Source organism: Micrasema longulum, unplaced genomic scaffold, assembly GCF_059751315.1.
Source record: "Micrasema longulum isolate JH-2025_06_02 unplaced genomic scaffold, ASM5975131v1 h1tg001467l, whole genome shotgun sequence".
In the NCBI taxonomy this organism is placed as follows: domain Eukaryota; kingdom Metazoa; phylum Arthropoda; class Insecta; order Trichoptera; family Brachycentridae; genus Micrasema; species Micrasema longulum.
In genome coordinates, this window is record NW_028278653.1 from 264,840 (window position 1) to 287,264 (window position 22,425).

The following is a 22,425-nucleotide window of genomic DNA, read 5'->3' on the forward strand; positions in this document are numbered from 1 at the left end:
TTTAAGAAACAATGTTTGAAATACGGTTTTCCAAATCAAGAATCTTAAAATAATTTGTGTAATCTGCAAGTTTAATCTAGGAGAAAAAACCGGAACTGGGGTTAAGACATTCAGAATATAGTATACTTATTTGTATGACAAAATAAGCTGGAATAATCGGCTAATTTCTTGGCTCACCGCAGGCGCTGGGCGCGCTTTATTAAAATTTATATTTATATTAGGATACAAATACAAACGGTGGAAAAGATTTAAAATGTTAATTATTCAGTTGTTTTTCTGTGAATAAAGTTACAATAAAACATTATTATGGTTAGTCAAATATAATGGTAAGCTGCGCATAATCGCTTCTATACACGGTTCGCCCCTGCCAGATTCATCTCGATGAGATTAACAAACTGGCAAAATATGATATGCCTTTATTGGGTTAGAGAATATTAGCTGTGTCACTTTTTAATATGTCTTTTTTCTATTTCCAAAGATGACTCATTTACATATGTCACTAAACAACACACATGACATGGCAACATACGTGACATACCATCTTTAGAAATGGAGTAATAAGGAACTTCAGCCCTACGGGAAATTTGATATAAATAATGTTTTCTTGCGCGCGGTAAAAATTAGGGCATAGTGCTGCAAAGTGTTTTGAAAATGTACAAAAAAAATAAAATATATTCAAATAAAAACGAATACTTCGAACGATGTCACAACGACGAACGACGTCATATGAATCAACCAATGATGAAAAAGCTGTTAAAAATATCCGGTTTGCTTACCGTAAACGAACTATCAGCAGAACTGACAGAGAATAAGCGGAAGAGAACTTCTGACGTCACACGCGGAGTTATTTCAGAAACACAAAACTTAAAAAAATCAATGCGCTGATAATACAATATGTAAAATTTATTAAAAAAATGGCTTAGTTTAAAAGCCTATTAACAAATAAAAAAAAATTAAAAAACCACTAGCTCTGTGGTCAATAAACATATAATGGTTTTTCTCTATATGGGCGACTCTATTAGGTAATTACTCTAAGGTTTTAACACTCTCAAAAAAGGTCTTCAATTTTCGTTCGTTGTGAACATTTTCACTCCCAGGTATTCATAAACTCTTTGAGCTTGTCAACTCCTGGCTGGTTCCAAAGCCGATGCAGAGGATTCTGCTTCATACGGTTCACCCAATCTCCTGTCAAGGGATACTCCTTCTCGTCCAGTGGAACGATCAGCTCGGCAGAAGTAAATGTGGCCAGGCAGCATAAATCAGCCAGGGTTACCTGTAATAAAAGACAAACATATAATTTGCCAAAGTACATCGATGGGCAGTTGTGAAAATACATATAATTATCAGGAAAAGCTGGAAATGTAAGACAGGACATTCCATCCTATCTGCGCATGGTTTTCGAGAATTAAAAAAAAAAAAATTGATTAATATTGCTACATAAGATGATGCCAGATTTTTTTTTATTACTTATATTAAAGATCTTGGGATTGTTTTAGACTCAAAATTACTTTTTGAATCGCATATCAATAAAATTACCTCCAAAGCATTGAGCATGTTAGGTTTTATAATTCGAATGAGTAAACACTTCGATAATCCAAAGGCCCTTATTCCATTATATTACACATTTGTCAGAAGCCATTTGGAATACGCCTCTCAGATATGGAATCCCCAGTATGCCATATATATAAGTAGAATAGAAAATATTCAAAACGAATTTATAAAGTACCTTAAATACAAAACCGGTATTTCTTATGTATCTACTCTCACTGCCTCCACCTTCCATGGAATCATTTCTCTACAATACCGCAGAGTGTGTTCGGACCAACTACTGCTTTACAAAGTTATGACAGGAATGGTTGACTGTACAGAGCTGCTTGGTTTAATAACAATACATGTGCCAGCCAGGATTTGTAGACGGTACCACCTGTTTCATGTACCAATAAGTAAAACATCGTATGTTAAAAATGCTTTTTTTCGTAGGACTTTTTCAATGTACCAAAATTTAAAAATATAGATTACACAAACATCACTCTGTCAGATTTAAAATTTACACTAAAAATGTATTATGTAACTTAGTAGACATTATAATAATAAATATGTACATCTCCCTTCCCCTCCTTTTCCTCTCTTTAAGCATTTTTGTCCTTATCCCGCCCAATTTACAGTATCTTAATGTTCTTAAAATAAATATTTAAAAAATCTTAGATTATTGAGTACATGAAAATAACATTTTTATATGTATAAATTGTATGTATTTATTTGATATGTAATATATTTTCTTTACTAACTTTGTATACTATGTGGAAATCTGTTATTAGTTCTGAGTTTATACACTATATCTGTTTGTATACTAAAAATATGTATGTAGAACTGTTGATTTCCAAATAAAATAAAATATCTAAATATCTATATGACAATCTACTTTTATAAATAAATTAAATCAATCTTGTAATTGCTACTTTCTAAAAAAGAGACTACATCTTTAGCTTGGAGAGTGACATACACCGTTGTGGTTATTTTGTAATTTGAAATAGCATGATAAATAATATATAAAATAAAAATAGTAGTTTTGGAATAATTTACATCGGTGAATTTCAAATATGTAATTGCGCAGTAAGATTATTTATTTATTTATGTTATTAACATAAACGGCAAATCTGCCTTTTACAAGCATTTATAATATTAATATATTTGGATTAATATTTTTTTTTTTTGAAAACATGATTTTCCTGATACCCAAGATTTATAAAAAAAATATTAAACCTAAAAATTATACAAGATTTATATTTTAAAAATGAACCTACAATTATACAGCATATTCTGTAGAAAGTTTAAATAGTAAAACATTCTACAGTAAAACAACAAGAAAATCATAAGTACTGTTTCACACAGCTAGGCAAAGTGCACAAAAATATATATATATATGTATATATTATGAAATGCATGAATAAATAAATATAATTACCATTCACCATCTTTGAAAAAGATCAAAAGGTTTGTTCTGTAGGAACAATACCCTACACTAAATATATCAGATACGTGGGAATAACCATTGCCGAGTTTATGAAGTCTTATTATTAATACGGCATTACAAGTATACACTGTCCGTGAATTGTTGCTACAAAACGGTGGCACCTGTCTAGTCATTCTTCCAGGCACCCTGAAGTTGATGAGAGATAACAGTTCAGGGCAATCCCATATTAAATTTATAATTTTGAAAAAATTTTAAAGGTCTATAATTTTTCTTCTATCGTTCAGTTTTAACAAATTTAATTTTTGGTAAAAAATCTTAATTTAAAAATTCATGACTGATTCTAAGTTTAAAATTTATATACAGCAAGGATTTTTTGTTTTTTAAATTTATTATACGTCGCGAAACGTAAATATTTTGACATTTAATATTAGGATGTTGCATTGTGATCGCGAATACGATAAACAACCATGGTGAGAAATTGTTATCACGTCGCTTATTAGCACGTTGATAGTTATTTGTGATTGAGCTACTGATCACTAGTGCTAAAACAAATAAAACCTCATTTCAAAAAATTTCATCAGTAAAGGGTTATTTGTTTTAGAACCGGAATTTTTTTACTATAGCTTCAATTTTATTATTACATTGATAAATCAGCCAAGCTAACCTGTAATAGAGGTTAAATCTTACATACCAATAATAAAGGGTTAAAAGTAAATAATATGGAAATATTTCACATAAGGAAAGTTTTAAAAAATAATGTTCCTTTGATCAATAATCAAACAAACTTCCAATATAGTCCTTTATACGATGTTCCACTGTAATGGTCACCCTAAAAAACCTATTAAGCTTATCCCCTCCCTCCACCCCCTCTACTTTTTTCATTAATTCTCACACAAGATAATATTTTCATAATTTAATCAGTGCATTTTTGTCCTAATCAATGCATGTGCTTATTAAAATGCATGTCGTGTTGGTGTTATATTTTTGTGCAACAACTATGGTGAAGGTGTATAGTGGGTTTTGCATGTTGGTTTAATTGGTGTCCTGCCGAAGAGGCGGGTACATCTCGAAACCGGTAGACATAGAAAAGTCGGCAAGTGGTTATATACAAATGTTTAATAAAATTTAGTAAAATGTTTGACCACAAAGTTAATGCTTTCAATATTAATAATAGATTGATAAAGTTTTTAAAAAATAAATATTTGTTTATATAGAAATTTTAGTTATCAGAAATAATTCAATCGGCTATCCTAATAACTCAAATTTTCAACTCACCTCATTACCGGCAAGCCATTTTGATTCCTCCAGAAAGTAATTGAGAATCCTATAACTAGTTTTTATCTTTTCAGCCTTCTGTTCATTTGGGGTCTTTAACCCTCGTTGGAAGAAATCTTCCTGGAAAAATAAAATAATCAATAAACTAGTTTTGATTTACCAACATATCGTAAATAATTAACTGTCTTGAGAGGATATCCGGTGGCTGAAAAAAATATTATAGAACAAAATATTGATAAACGTATATATTTTTTAAGAAATAAAAATTGACTAAATATCTGTACAATACTATGAAGAGAGTACTGTGTACTCCAGGACTTTGCTCTGAATATTTCATTTGCCTTCATTATTGCGTTAACATCTTATGTGCAATACTGTTGATCTTGAAGAATACAATGTATAGTATTTAATAGAAAAAATGCTGAATTGCTTCTGGGGTCGTTGCTCTATATTTTATCGTCATTCATTTCATTTGTCATCGATCACTGTACTTTAACCCCCATAGCCACAAGAGTAGAGTTCCCCGTAAAGAAAGTTTTCTTACTGAAACTGTCGAACAATATTTCAGTTACCATAAGTTTAGAGTTCGCTGTAAAGAAAATTGCCTTACCGAAGCCATCTATTGGATTTAGGTTGCTGAAAGTTGAAGTTCCTACCCCAGTTAGAGATTGACAAAGAAGACACGAGGTTGCTCTTTAATGCGTATTTATTACATGGCGAATAAGATACAGCACTTGGTTGTGTAGCGCGAGCCGATGATGGGTTGAAGAGACTGCACTTGAACTACATGTTGGAACTGTGTGACGTCGTCGAGCTGGACTGACTGACGGAACCTGTGGTCTAAAGATACCAGATAGGCGACGTTTTTTTGTAGTTCATTTGTTTATGGTAGGGACGATGAGAATGTACTTCCGAACGATGATACCAATTTCATGTCCAATACTTATAGAGTTGTATTATATGTGATATTGGATTCTACAGAAAATAATGACACTGCTTTCTTCGGTCATCGCTCTATTTTAGGTGAAATGTTTTAGCACGTGTGTGTCATCGATTATGGACTATGAGCCCTACAATCTAACATTGGTTTAGTTACCATTAGTGCAGAGTTTGCTGGGAAGAATGTTCCCATATTGAAGCACAGGATCTGGTCCACTCTCGCCCTGGCTGCAGCATCACTGGGATAAACTGAGTTCCCCGGTGTAAACTTGTTCACCAAATAAGCAGAAATAGCGTGACTGTCCCTTACTATAAGCTGGCCATGCTTTAGGGTAGGAATCTGGCAAATAGGATTCAACTGAAATATGAAAGAAAAAAAATTAAGTAGCTATTCCGAGAGAGACTGCATTGTTAAATCAAATGAGGCGTATCCTGATGATCTGTTACAGGAGAGTAAGGTGATTAGTTTTACGTTTGAGATGCCAGCCCATAGACAGTGAAATACTTTTGTAAAAGTATTTCCTCCACATACCCGAAAACCGTTTTCCTATCGGTTTAGTTCATTAAAAAAAAGCAAGGTTTTTTGTCAATAAATGATTTAAAAAATTTTAAATTATAAAAAAAATTACAATAAATAATAAATAAACATGTAATACATATAATTTTTGTAAGTGAAAATTCTTGATGGAAGTTCATTGTAATATATTATAGAAGAATTTTATAGAATATAAACATTCCTTCGATTAAAAAAACAATTCATTATAATTCAAATTATTATGAAAATAAAACTTTGTTATTAGTGTTACACAATTTTTATTCTTTTACAAGAACATTACTACAGTTTCGGGAGAGTACTCCTATTATCGACGGGTGATATAAAACTCACCACTACAACAATAATAACAAAGTTTTTATGTTCTTTTCTCTGCTGCCATTGGCATGTTTTTATACTTTTAAACTACTTTTAATTACTTATATTATATATGTTAATAAAATCAATATATTGCTGCTCTTACTATAATGTGTCATTAATTTTGAAGATGTTTTTTTAATCGACCTAAATTTATTGTATTATATTTCACTTAAAGATTCTTCTCATCGTTTCTTTGAATCCCTTAAAATAAATATGTGTTTATGTTTTTCCTTTTTTAAAAAAAAAAGTTGTTACTATTTTATTTTATTTTTACATCTGAGCATGTTTTTCATTCTTTATTTCCATTCTTAATTTTTAATTACTCTTACAAATTTTCTTCAATTTGAATATTATTTCCATTTGTAAATACTCACTACAAACTACAAACCTTAAAATATCTTTTTTTCACTTAAATTTAAATTTTTGAACAACTTTCATTTATGTTTTCTTTTTCCTTCTCTTTTTTATACTTTCATAAATAACCTTACATATAATTGCTTGTTAATATGGAAACTTCACTGGTCCATTAGAATTAAGTCTAAATGTGTAAAATATTAAACTTTGTAACTGTACTGTATGTTTCCTGAATAAAAAAAAAATAAAAAAATAAAAAATAATAATAAAAATAATAATTTATAATGAAGTGTAACGAAGTGAATGCCGATTTAATTAACAATATTATTGTAATTCATATTGAACCTAAAGGCTATAAACTAGACAAACAGGAAACTCTCGAAATAATTAGATTAAAATTTTTTTAACGCTTTTTTTATTCTAATTTTCTTGATTTTTGAAGGGAGTGGGAAGTATAATAATAATAAATTACGACAATTTTTAAAGCGCCGTTTTCGTGAGTAATCACTTCAAGGGCGCTGTACATTAAAAAAAATTACCGGCTAACTCTTTATTACTATTTATTTACAGACAAGTTTTATAAATCATGTAAAACACATAATATGTTTTGTACTTCAAAAAATTACATCTAAAAAGTAGCACTTTTGAAGTCAGAAAACGATTGCACAAATAAACAAGTTTAGTTTTTTTTCTGGAAAGGGATTCTGTTGCACAAATTCAAACTTCTGGAGGTAGAGCATTCCACGCCAAAGGTCCGGCTATCGCAAAAGCCCTATCGCCAAATTTGGAACTCTGGTTGCGTGAATGAGGTTGTATCACCTTCCCTACAGCAGAACAGGACGCTGAGCGGAGAGTGAGGCGCCTATCTGCCAGCTCGTCCGGAACGCAGAGTTCCTGAAGGTATTGAGGAGCCGTGTTACGTATTGCCTTGTACATTAACCGACACAGCTTGTGCTCGACCCTTTCTGGAAAAAGTAGCCAGTGAAGACTTTGAATCAACGGTGTAATGTGATCGTGCTTTGATGCACCAAAGATTAACCTGGCAGCTGCATTCAGAATGCACTGCAGTATTGCAATACTCCATTTTATATTTGGGTAAGCCAGCATATATTCCATTGCAATAATCCACTCTTGATATCACGAATGCGTTCACTAAAAGACAGGCTGCCTCGTTAGGTAAATGTTTTCGAATACGCTTAATTTGCCTGAGCTGGTAGAAATAAGCACTGACTGTCTTGTTGATTTGCTTTTTAAGCAAAAGTATGCCTTCTGAAAGGTGGCAAAACATGATACCCATGTCATTTTGTATAAATTTTTTAGAAGTGTTTTGATGGCCTCTGAAAAAGGCGTAATTAAAAAATAATTGAACATATGTTTGTGTTTTTTTTTCACCAAAGCATGTTTACACAAAATAATGAAAAATTATGTGATAAAAATCAATATGTCCAAATTATTATCATAATATTGATGTTTTTTATGGTATTTCTTGATAAAATTCTACAATGAATGATTTTGATAAAACATATTACAACAGAGATGAAAAACACTTTAGAGAAGGTAATATAGAAGTCTAGGTATCTACATGGCCTATGAACTGTCACTGGCTGGTTTAAGTGGCCACTTTACAAACTGTGTAACATTCACCATTCTGCCTATATTTGAACGTCTATATTCCTTCTATTCTTTCACCTGCTGATGTTCAGCTCTTTAACTTCATGAAAAAGTGAAGTGGCCATTTAAACCAGCCGATGACAGGTCATAAGCCCTGTAGATGTCTAGACTTTTTTTTAATGTTTTTTAATTGAAAATTTATTTATCAACCCTTACGGATTATTACATTCATTTTACAAAAATAATACATACATTTTTTATTCATACTCTGTTGTTCAAAAAATATTTTTTACATCTTTTGAAAAGTTTGTCTGAGTCTTTTGTTTACTTTTGTCTGTTAGTTTATTATATAATTTCAGTCCCTGGTTTATTGGTCTCGACTGTCCTTGTCTTGTTTTAGAAAGTTGTGTATGATATTTTTCTAATATTCTCGTATTATGTCCATGTTTACTACAATCAAAATAACAAGAAAAACTCAAAAAATTATAAACAAATTTATCAAAAAAAAATCTTGAGCGTTTTCGCCTAAGTAGGCATCTTCAAGACCGGTGAATTGTTTACTACGTTTGCAGCTTTGATACTATTTCTAACATATTTTGGAGATAAGAAAATCAAATAAGTATTATAAGGGGACAAATAATATTATAAGGGGACAGAACACATAAATATTTACAACTAGTTTGCTAAACAGTTCATTTTCGGGAGTTATTGGACCGAAATTAGGACTGAGCATTTATTATAAAAAAGGTGGGAAAATAACACATGCGAAATACAACAGAGTGAAAAATACACATTTCGCTCGTTAGTCAAAATAATAAAAAAACAAAACCAAGAAATTTTATTGATAAATTTATTTATAATTTTATCAAAATCATTATTAATATCATATTCAGCCATCTTTCAACATACATATTAATATATTTATATGTAAACTGAATTTTTTGCGACATTCGTAAATATAAAATAGTTTATCTGTTAAAAACGGAAACACGTTTGCTAAGTTTAATTGATTAGTCGAATTAAAATATTAAACAGAAATTCCATCGATAATTTCATTCAGTCGGGATTGTGAAATAGATAAATTTAATACCCTATTCATTGATTGTAGACATGTTTTGATGATAGTTCAAACTCTAAAAAGATTTTTATCACTTTGTGTTTTTGCTATTGGAAAGCCGCACCAAAAAATATTTTTTAAAACGTATCCATATTTGATTGAATCAGCATTCACGAATGTTGAAATTTTTTTTATTTCTAACGTGCATATAACATGTTTGTTGTACATCTGTCAAATGTATTTTACTAACACAACATTAACCCAGATGATAAACGTTGCAATGCTGTTTTAAACCTGTAATAATATGACCGTTCACCATTTTGCGTATATTGTAACATCTGAGCTAGATGATCAACATTTAGGGATCCATTAACAAGACAGACACAACAAGGATTCACAGAAACCAAAATAAAATGATTAAACTAATAAATAACGGTATAGTTGAAGATAAATTTCCTCTAGCCATTACAAAGATACACTACCGACCCCCCACCTTCAAGTTTTGGGTAGGTACATCGAAATGAAACAAGGGGAAGCGTACGTCACGGTACACATATCTACGCTCTAAAATGACATAGCTTCAGTATGACGTCAGAGTTAAAGATAATAGTCTCCCGACCGAAGATTTACTACCGTTACCCCCCCCATCAAATTTTGATGTAAGTACATTGGTTTATACCGACGGGTCTAGAACTCCTCGATACGTTTATTTGCTCATTAAAAGTGTAAAAAAATTGTTTTACCAAACAATTTTTCCTTTAATTATGATTTTTAAAATTTTTAATCGTTTTGAGGTTTGCACTTTTTTTCATGAAAGTCTATTAAAAATATGAGAGAAAAATAAGTAAATTTTGAAGTCAAATTAAATTCCGAAATAATTGAGAGTACTGATAAAGGCCGGAATGAAGGTAATAAAAACCTAAATAAGATATTGTTAGAAATTGAATATTACAACCAGAATTATCTTCTTTAAAAAAGGATACAATTCTGTAAAAAAAGATTTCAACTAAAATATTTAAAATATTTTTTTTTTTTAAGTATCACCGAAGGCATAATTTTACGTAGAAATAAAGGAAAATGTCACAAAAATGTATGTAATTTAAAATGCTTGTATTTCTTTTCAATAAAACAAAAATCTAAATTTTGCTTTGACCGCTTTCATGTTCAATTTATTATCTTCAAATTATCACAGCAAATTTTAGTTCGATACTTAGTTTTTATTGAGATCCCAGATACCTAATTTAGTCTATATTTAAAATGGCGTAATCTGCCGTTCTAAAAGTAATTATATTTTAGTTACATAAAACTTTTAAGTATATCTTTTAACAGAAATACATTAAAAAAATATTGTTTCTATTTAATTTATGCTTTTTTATTTATTGCGCGATTAAAAAAAAACATTCGTTTTAAAATGGCAAAATCGTATGATTTCCTAATTTTGCGTGCGTTTTACCAGACTACAGCTTTAACGTATTGAGTCACTGTTCACAGCTACGCATGCACGTTAAGCAAGATAAGCAAACACGATGAATGATTAATGAAAACGATAGAAGAGCCCTCAACACACCTTACCACTCTTCAACACGACACAATAATTAACAAAACTACTACCTTAACGGGACGTCACGACAGACCAGACCTCAATACAACACAGGAGAACACATGAGAGTAGTATCTCTTACATGGTCAAGTTAGTGCAAGACGTTGAAAAAAAATAATCAAAGTAGGACTCAAAATTTCGAACACTCTTCTAGTGGAACTGAAGGCCCGGCGATGATTGTCAACAGGTCGGATTTTTCTGAAAAGTTTTAATTCATTTCCTCTTCATTTGAGCAAATGCTAGAGAAGTTCCTGATTAGCCACTATAAAATCTCCCTTCTGATCCCAACACTTATAAAATACGAAGAAGCCTATTAAAAGCAGAAAAATCCCATTTTATTCATTGTAAGCCTTGAACATATATTTTATATTTATTAAATCAAACAAAGAAATATTTCTGTATACTTATATATTGTTAAACACAGCAGAACAGGGTAATTCTACCTTTAGATAATGATCACATTAGCCAACGATTGGTCAAACTATGCCTAGAATAACATATTTTATTTTAAATTTTCGCAATCCTTAAAATATCTATTGATCCGTTCAAACGACATAATACGAAAATAGAATTGGCCATCACGCCCATTTATCTTTATGAACGCAAGGCATTTGAAAGTAGTTGTACATAAAGCAGCCAGTCCACAATTTAGAAAAATTGGAGTATTGGTGTTATCGGGTTCAGAAAGGTCAATTCCACGTTCTGCTTAAAACAGCCAAACCGCTTTCATACAAAAAAACTAATAATCACCTTCTGAAAATGTCATGATTTCAAAATGTCACGAAAATGAATGTCACCTTATTATACATTTGGAGGTTTGATAAGATATTACATCTAGCCGTTTTTTGCAAAATGCATATTTTAGATTGTGTGGCCAGCCAGACTTCGAGAACTTTTAAAAATTCACCAAAATTTCTTTACAACACAATTAAATTATTTTTAAAGTTCTAGTAACAAATTCGTTAAGTGATTCTTTACAATTAACTAACCTTATATATTACAGTAGAACTCCAACTATCCGAACTCTAAACATCCGAACCACTTTCAGAATAAATAAAAAAATCACGCAGTTTCCCAGTAAGGGTAGGCAGAGAGGATAGAACGCCACATCACTCTATCTTTGCATACAGATCTCGCTTCCTCTACATTTATACATCTTCTCATGCACGCGTGCCGATTATTCCGACTTTTAACATGTCTATCTTCAAGTATTTGTTGGATTTGGTCATGCCATGTCTTTCTCGGTCCTCCTCTATTTCTGCATCCATCAACATTTGCATCGTAAATATTTTTAGTCATTCTTTCGCTGTCCATTCGCTCTACATGTCCAAACCAACGCAGAGCTCCTTTCTTAATTTTGTCGATAATGCTTATCTCAGCCTTGCATAATTTATTTATTTATTAATTACATTATACATACATTTGTTAAGAATAGAGACACAGTTTATAGCGACACAATCAGAAACGACCCATATCTGTGAACTTGCTCCGACTCGCTAAAAAATCCGTGTTGAGTCGGGGCACTTGTAATGCATTCATAACCATACATTCACACACATACATACATATATATTCGCACATACATATTTATATTATATTTTATACATACATATACATATATATTAAGTTTAAGTTTAAGTTTAATGTACGGATCTTAACATTTGTGCATCTATCGTATAAAGTTTTACCACACATTCGTCTGAGAGATCGCATTTCGGCATTATTCAGCCTACTTTCATCCCTGTTTTTCCAAGTCCATACTTCACTCCCATACATCAAGGTCTGGACCAGGAGTCTATTGTGAACTGCTAATTTTGCCTCTTGCGACAAACATTTATTTGCCAAAGTTAATTTAAGGGCACCGTTCACTCTGTTCCCGGCACTCACCCTCCTTTCGAAATCTTTCTCGGTGATTCCATCCCAAGTAAACATACTCCTCAAATACACAAATTCATCTAATTGTTTTAGTATAACCCCATTCACAGTGCTTTCACATTTAGTCATACTTTCATATCTTTCAAAAAACCATCACATTCGATTTATCGACATTCATTAGCAAATCACTTCCCTTGCGTACATCGTAGAATTGCAGTTCCTCTTTGTTGTTAGCAAGAAGCACGGCATCATCAGCATACATAAGACAGTTGACAGTTAAATCACCCATTTTTGCTACTATTCTTAAGTCGTACCGCGATTCGCTAAATAACGACTTGGCTTCCCAAAAACGGATGATGACAGTCAAACAGCTTACTTTGACCAAGATGTTCAGCAAGCAATGACTTTCATTTACAGTACAGTACGTACAAACTGTACAATTGTACGGCACTTGTATCCACGCTTAACATGTAAAAGTGTTGCCTTTTTAACAAATGAATTAAAAGCTCATTTTTAAATTTATTTCAACAGAGAGGGAAAATTTTTTCGGGAAAGGAATATGGAAGTCTAGGCATTTACAGGGCTTATGACCTGTCATTGGCTGGTTTAAGTGGCCACTTTACACACTGTGTAACATTCACCATTCTGCCCATGTTTGAACATCCACATTTCCTAAACTCTTCCATCTGTTGACTTTTGTGAAGTAAAAGAGCTGAAACCTTTATCACGTGGGTGAGATTCATCCGGCTGAACCAAATCACCTACTAGGCAACGCCTGAAAACAATTTTCCAATTTTTATACTTCTTCTTTTACCAGGTAGTAATTCAACAATGTTTGATTTTGTCCAAATGCTTGCAGACTGGCTGGATTTCCTCCCTAGGGAGTTGTTCATATTTAAATTTATTTCAACAGAGAGGGAAAAATTTTTCGAGAAGGGAATATGGAAGTCTAGGCATTTACAGGGCTTATGACCTGTCATTGGCTGGTTTAAGTGGCCACTTTACACACTGTGTAACATGCCAGTCTGCAAGCATTTGGACATAATCAAACATTGTTAAAAGCTTATTTTTCATTTCCATTCAATCATTCTCATTTTCAACATAAATACAGTAATTAATTGAAATAGATCCTTTTTTATGAAAAAATCCAGTTATCCGAATTTTCGATTATCCGAATGGGGTCCGGATCAATTTTTTTTATTTTTGATATTTTTTAAATGATTTATTTATAACATTGCACATACATTGATTAGCGACAGAGACACCTTTTAAAGCGACACAACCGGAACGACCCATGCCTGTGAACTTGCCCCGACTCTCTAAAAAATCCATGTTGAGTCGGGGCACTTGTAATGCATTCACAAACATACATACACACATACACACACACATATATATATGTATATATGCGCATTTACGTATTCGTATGAAATTTTATAAATACATATCAAGTTTATTCATATCATTAATACTTTATACATTATGCCACTTATTACATTTACATTTATACATACATATTGGTATTGGTCGTTCACCAGTTATTCCACATTCATCGCAGTGATCCCGATAATTGAAGTTCTAGTGTATTTTAAAATATAACTAGCTGATCTGACAGACGTAGTCCTGCCCGAACATTGGCTTGCCTTGGAAAAAAACTTTTAATTGATAAGAAGGTACCTAGGTACTTGTTTGTGATTAAATTCCAAAACTAAAAATGGTTAATATTCAAATATCGAATTTAAGTAGGTACTTGTTTATGGTCAAATTCCAAAACATAAAATAAATATTTTTTCAAATATGGCATTCTTTTTGCAAACGACAAAATTCAGTTTTCTCACCAACAGAAGGGTGTACTTATGTAGGAATACGATTTTTAAAAATGTATTGAATTAAATATCATTTAAGTATTACCAAAAATCCAGTAAAAAGAAATAAATGGGTAGAAATTGTAAGGAATTTAAAGAAAGAATCTGATTGAGATCCACAAAAAATAAATGCTCTTTGTAAACGTTCAAAAACAAACTTTTTCAGATACAAAAAAACAACATCTTTCCATTTTTTTGTTAATGCATTCTCCTCGAATGCAACCCTGGTAGATCGATGAATAAAACATTTGTGCTCCTAACTTCTTTTTTACATTGATTGAAGATTTTAATATCTGCATCGCACAGTGCAAACATATATATTTATCTGAAAACCGGACGTAAATCGGTTAAGCCGTTTAGAAGGAGTTCAGTGACATCACACGTACAGAGGAATTATATATATAAAGATATAATATTGTCAATACATAATGACACAACATACGTCTGCATAATTATTTTGTACACATAATACATTATATCGTATTCGCGATCACAATGCAACATCCGTGAACACCTAATATTAAATGTTTTACATACATCTTTACGTTTCGCAAAAAATAAAAACCATGCTGCGCAATCACATATTTGAATTTCACCGGTGTAAATATTCCAAAACTGCTATTTTTATTTATTATTTATCCCTTCTTCCCATCCCCTCTCCTTTCTTCATAGTAGTGTTAATTTTTTAAAATATTTAACTTTTTTAAAATTTTTGTATAAAATTGTAAGATTCAATATGTCCATGTATTTGTAATTTTCTCAAACTAAACGGTTTGGGTAGGTAGGAAGAAACTGCCTTAAGGCAATATGCTCGCCCTTATATGTATATATATTGTATATGGATATAAAGTGTGAAATAAAAAAATAAAAATAAAACAATGAACTACAAAGTTAGTACTACAAACATCCAAAATAAAAAAACATTCCAACTGTTCGGTAGATTCGATTATTCATTAGTTTCCCAGAAGTGCCTTTTCTATGGCTGGCTGCTTTCTGCATAACTACGTTCATTTTTATCTCCTTTGATGTCCTACCGAGGAGCCATCCAATTTGAGTCTTGTCACATTAAATTTTGTGTAGGTACATTGGCTTTTTTCCTGATTTATACCTTTTAACTTTTTATCAATGGAAAATGCGAAGTGAAAAAAATCTATTGATATTATGTTCGTACATATTTTTTTAACGCCGCCATCGCGTCAATGAGAATAATTCAAACAGCGAATATCCGCAATTAAAAGTGTTTAAAAAAAAACAATAATTAAGGATTTATAATCGGGTTGTGGTCCCATGGCTAGTGTCTTGGACTCACGGACCAAAGGTTCGAATCCCACTCTACCCCAACTCGATTCCCGTTTTCTAGTAGTAAGTTTTTTACAACTCGTTGAAAATGGCCCTCAAAATGAAATATTTGGATAAATCGTAAGAACGCAAATAGTTCTTTTTTTAAATTTTAAATAAGTCATTTTTATTTAAATTTATTGCAACAGATAGGGAAAACATTTTTAAGAAGGGAACATAGAAGTCTAGGCATTAACAGGATTAATGATCTGTCATTGGCTGGTTTAAGTGGCCACTTTACACACTGTGTAACATTCACCATTCTGCCTAAAATTAAAACTAAAAACATCCACATTTCCTCAACTCTTCCATTTGTTGACTTTTGTGAAGTAAAGGAGCTGAGACCTTTATTATGTGGTCGGTCAGAAGCCCTGTAAATGCCTAGACTTCCATGTTCCCTTTTCAAAAATGTTTTTCCTCTCTGTTGCAATAAATTTGAATATGAATAATTCCCTAGGGAGGAAATCCAGCCAGTCTGCAAGCCTTTGGACATAATCAATCATTGTTGAAGACATTTTTATTTAATTTTAGTTGATTTGTTTTGTCTGTGTCAGGGCGCATAAATAATACTGTTAAGGCTGTAGTCGGGTAAAACGCACGGAAAATCAAACGATTTTTCCATTTTCAATCTTTTTTTTTAAGCAATAATAAAAAAACATAAATAAGATATTTCTATTAAAAAATACATTTGAAAAGTTGAGATAGCTAAAATACAATTATCTTTTGACCGGCAGATTACGCAATTTTAAAATTTAGACTAAACTTTGATATCTCGATTTTCATATAAAGACCAAGCATTGAACTAAAATTTGTTGTAACAATTTAAAGATAATAAATTAAAATCATTAAAATAACGGGGGAAAAATTTGACCTTTTTTTAAAAAGAAATACAACTATTTTAAATCATATACATTTTCTGACATTTTCCTTTATTTCTACGTAAAATTATGCCTTTGGTAATACTTAAAAAAAAAAAAAATTTAGTCGAAACCTTTTTTTATAGAATTGTATTCTTTTTTAAAGAACATAATTCTGGTTGTAATATTCTATTTCTAACAATATCTTATTTAGGTTTTTAACAAATAACTATCGACGTGCTAATAAGCGACGTGATAAAAATATCTCACCATAGTTGTTTATCGTATTCGCAATCACAATGCAACATCCGTAAACACACAATATTAAATGTAAAAATATTTACGTTTCGCGACGTATCATCCTGGTGCGTAATCATATATTTGAATTTCACCGGTGTTAATATGGAAAATATTCCAAAACTGGTATTTTTATTTATTTATTTATTATTTATAATGCTATTCATTGCATTTAGCCAACAGTTGGCAAGCCAAATGTCAAGAAAAACAGTTGTTATGGTAATCGTAATTTAATTTTCACTTTTTTATAGTACCTAGATACTCCTTACTATTTTGCAAATGCAATATATTGTATTATTTTTTTATGGTAATTGCTGATTTTTCGCCAGTGAACTGTATTTATTTACGAGGAAAACAAAAAACAAACTGACACGAGCGTTGACTTAGAGATTACACACGCGTTGACTTATGACTGCGATAACTTAAGCATGTTCATTATTGTTTTCATTGTGATCGCTCAAATACTCAAGCATGTTTTTAAGCACGTCGATAGTTATTTGTGATTGAGCTACAGTACTGACGAACGTATATGCCGGAGTGTAGAGCCGCCGTTACACGGAAAAATAGCTCAGGTCTGAAGATAACAATATTGCACCTGCCATCAATCATTATCACCTGTGTTGCAGATTAACGTTTAACCTGTTAAATTATACGACGTATGTACATAACCACAACCAACCTAGGTACATCTTATCAAGATCAATACCATAAACACGTTACCTCACTTTGATTTAAAAGGCATACATATTTTATAAAAATTTATCGAATTCAATGTCATTTTATTGATATATGAATTATTTTTATCTCTCGTTTATCTTATGAGATTGCACAAAACACAGCAAAACAGCAATCGTAGAAAAGGACTGTGCTTTTTTCAGATAAGTCATGCTTTGAGTTTTTAAGGGTTGCAATATTTAGCTACCGTATATTCACGGAGACTGGACCGCTGTGCACGTGCACACCACGAGCCCACTGCGTGATATCGCATGATCGGCCCATTAAAAATTGTCTTAAAATAGTACAAACATAATAAATGAATGTCCTAATATTAACTTCTATCTAATTATTATTAAAACACATTCTAACTATTAACATTTCTAAACAATATACGTACACTTAAAAGAAAACTTCTATAAAGCTAACACGAATAAGATTATTTTTTAAAAACTAACTTATCTGCTAAATGCATGTTTTTTTAACTGACATTTAGATGAAATAATATTTTTTTCTCTCTTATTTCTAATGGTATTTCCTTATAATATAACTGTACAGCTCGGTGCATCAACGAGTTTTGTGTATTTGTTTTTCTACGAAATGATAGTCTTACTTCATGTTTGTTTCTTGTTTTATATACGTGTTCACATTGATTAGAAAAAACCTTTTGAGTCAACTCTTTTGAGGTATAACCATAAATCATTTTATGAACAAAAAACATTACATTAAAAATATATTAGTTGACGTACTGTCATAATTTTTGCTTGTTTCAGCATCAAATTTATCCTAGTGTATCTATTCTTTCTTAAAATTACTCTTATAGTTCTGCAGAATAGTAAGTTTATTTTTTTCCCCTTCAGTTGCCAAAAACAAAATACTACTACAATAATTTATATGAGGCACAATAATGGAGTTATAAATCATTCTGCACAAATCAGCAGTTAGATATCTTCTGATTCTTCCCATAAGAGAAACCTTCTTTGCTATTTTATTTGTCACATATCTTGTATTCTGGGAAAAAGTCAATCTTGAATCCATAATAATCCCCAAATAGTTTATCTTTTTCACTTCTTTTAATAGTTCTTCATCCATCACTATTGTTGGTGAAATGGGGATTTTTTTATTTCTTATGTTCATAAACTTGGTTTTATCTGTATTCAGCTTAAGTTTATTCTTCTTCAACCATATTTTTATTTTTTATTTATTAATAAAACATATAAGACATGAATATCATGATATTATATTCCCAGGAGTTGTACGAAAAAACTCATTTGGGACGGTACATAAAAAAATAGTACATTTCTTGTAACAATACATAGTATACATTTAAACAATAAAAATTTAAACAAATTTTAACAATCTATGAACTTAATATTAAAAAAGGAAAGAAAACATTTAAACAATCTGTGAACTTAATATTAAAGAAGAAAATAAAAACATTCAAACAATCTGTGAACTTAATATTAAAAAAGAAAAAAAAAACATTTAAACATTCTGTGAAATTAATATTAAAAAAGAAAATAAAAACATTTAAACATTCTGTGAACTTAATATTAAAAAAGAAAAGAAAAACATTTGAACCTAAAACACAATATATAGACTATTCACAGAAACTGAGCTAAAAACTATCACTTTCAAAAAGATTCAAGAAATAGGTCTTCATTTCTGGTCTTTGAGATTTACCACTCGACATTTCATTTTTAAGGTCATCAGGCAGTTTATTAAATTGTATACGACCAATGTATTCCAGAGACTTTTTGCCGAACTTCGTGGAACAAAATTTAGAAATGTGAAGATTTTTTTCATGTCGTGTATTATAGTTGTGAATTTCATGATTAAATGTAAGTTTTAAATTTGTGTGAGCAGAAAAGTTTATGATGTTTGAAATAGTGTTAGTGATGTCATACAGTGCCATTACCTTGAAAGGAAGTATTTTTGTGTTACCATAAATATCCTTGACATGGGAATCCCATTTCAAACCAAGAATGCTTCTCAGATTTTAAGGTCATTTCGATATTTTTAAGGTCATTTCACACCACGGCATGATAAAATACAATACAGTGGACCGATATGAATTATTTTACAATAATTAATTTTGTAATGCCTGGCAAACGCAATATCTGACTAATCTCCGGTAGATTTCCTTTTGCAGGATTTCCACCTCAGAGTACTCGCTAAACTGAAATAATTATTCTGATAAAATTATCATTAATATCTCTTTTGTTAAGTTTTCCTATGTTATTTGAATCGGGTTGTGGGCCCGTGGCTAGTGTTGCGGACTCACGGATCAGAAGTCCGAGGTTCGAATACCACTCTACCCAACGTGATTTCCATTTTCTAATAGTGAGTTATTTACAACTTGTTGAAAATGGTCACCAAAATGAAAATATTTGAGTAAATTGTAAGAACAATGTTTGATTATGTCCAAATGCTTGCAGACTGGCTGGATTTCCTCCCTAGGGAGTTGTTCATATTTAAATTTATTTCAACAGAGAGGGAAAAATTTTTGAGAAGGGAATATGGAAGTCTAGGCATTTACAGGGCTTATGACCTGTCATTGGCTGGTTTAAGTGGCCACTTTACACACTGTGTAACATTCACCATTAGGTAATTTGGTTCAGCCGGATGAATCTCACCCACGTGATAAAGGTTTCAGCTCTTTTACTTCACAAAAGTCAACAGATGGAAGAGTTGAGGAAATGTGGATGTTCAAACTTGGGCAGAATGGTGAATGTTACACAGTGTGTAAAGTGGCCACTTAAACCAGCCAATGACAGGTCATAAGCCCTGTAAATGCCTAGACTTCCATATTCCCTTCTCAAAAAATTTTCCCTCTCTGTTGAAATAAATTTAAATAATAAGAACGCTGATATTTCTTATTTTTAAAATATATTAACCAAAGCGTTAATGTTGATATTTTTATTGAAATCATTATCTTTGGAGTTTTATAAAAAATAAAATAAACATTATCAAATTTAAATAGGTACAAACGAATCTTATAAATATCAATCCACTACAATTTTACCGTGCCGTTCAGATAAAGATGAAATGTATGAAATAGGCTATTCTCCGTCGAATATCCTGCGGCTGGTTTGTTTATTTGGAAACTCTTGTAATAATGGGCCAAATATTTTACCTGAGATACATTTTTACAGTTTACCTATAATATTCGTTACAATATTTGAGTTTGTCCAAATGTTTGTAGACAAAAGACTGGATTTCACCCCCTCGGGAGTCATTAAGATAAACAAATTACAACAGGGATGGAAATACCTTAAATAAGGGTATATGGAACTCTATGCATTTACAGGGCTTATGATCTGTCATTGGCTGGTTTAAGTGGACACTTTACACACTGTGTTATATTCATCATTTTGCCTATGTTTTAACATCCATTGCCAGTGTGTAAAGTGGCCACTTAAACCAGCCAATGACAGGTCATAAGCCCTGTAAATGCCTAGACTTCCATATTCCCTTATTTAAGGTATTCTCCATCCCTGTTGTAATTTGTTAATTTACAATATTCGTGTTAAAATATTTTAGTTTTTTTTAATGAAATGCTAATTATACATTTGTACAACTTATTGTAAACCTAATTGTAATTGTAATTGTAATTAGTGTTTCAGCCGGTGCCTGACGCCAGGCTGGTCTTCCCTTACTTCTGCCATCAATCAGCTAGCATCTAGGAACTTATTTATTCATATACTTCTCTGTACGAACCGAGTAAATAATTCATTTTTCATCAACTCCAAGTTATTACACTAACATAATCAATGAAATTTTTGTGGCTTAGAAAAAATTGTGTCGTCTTTAAAAATTCAATTAACTTGTACCTACCGGAGATGGGTCCGATAAGACCCAATAGTATTTTAAATTATCAATTATGTGAAAAGTAATTTTTACATATAATTTTCTTTAGTTAAATCATGAAACATTGTACAAAGAAACTCTACAACACACCTTTCCATGTTTCAGAGCATATTGTGGTATTAAAAAAAAAATTATAAAACCCACAAATGTGCCTAAAAGGCAACATTTAAAACTAGGTCTAATTCTACGTATTTTTTGAGCCAGAGCTTTAAGCGCTAATAAAAGCTGTTCTACAGTACTAAAAAAAGAAATAAAATTAATTGTCTGATTTTGATTTGATAATTATGGTGATCAATTTTATTTCGTATGAATTAATAATAACCTTGCAAGAAATAAATACGACTCAGTAAATAGCAAAATCCATTTTGATTCTCCAACATTTATTTTCCGATTTCTTGTGAAATATAATTGCGAAATCATTTCTGGTATAATCCATTTCTCGGAAAATACTTATTGAAAACTCATAGAATTATTTGATAACGAAATACATTACTGCGTGGGATTAATCGAACAATATTTACCAGTTAATAGGTTTACTTAAAATGGACAAGTTATGAAATTGAATTATGCATACGTACACGTGATTTTGTTTATTTTTAGAGGAAATTAACAAAAACTTTTATACGAATCTCTATTAAGTCGATGTTGTTTTTTAAGTCTTGTGTGACTGTGATGTCACACTAGTCGACATAGGATACAGGACTTAATATTTCCTTTTTATTTTTTTAAATGATCAAGTCGTAGTTTTTGTAATCTTTAAATGGACATTTTCTCACCGGATTTGAAAAGTAAAATTTGTACAACTATGCTGGATGTTAATACAAGAATATTTATCCTTGCTACGCGAAGAATGAATGTCCGCTAATTCAGCAACACATCTGTTTAA

General features: G+C 31.2%; 1 protein-coding gene across 1 annotated transcript in view; it reads right to left on the reverse strand.

Moving 5' to 3' along the window:
* Window positions 1-1,087: 1,087 nt before the first annotated feature.
* LOC148275291 (glutathione S-transferase 1-like) overlaps window positions 1,088-22,425 on the reverse strand; it is a 29,636-nt gene continuing 8,298 nt past the window's right edge. The window contains exons 3-5 of the mRNA XM_088235925.1: window positions 5,346-5,546; window positions 4,250-4,369; window positions 1,088-1,273 (exon numbers count right to left, since the gene is read on the reverse strand). Coding sequence (XP_088092051.1) covers window positions 1,088-1,273; window positions 4,250-4,369; window positions 5,346-5,546 — 507 coding nt within the window. The remainder of the gene's footprint in view (window positions 1,274-4,249; window positions 4,370-5,345; window positions 5,547-22,425) is intronic.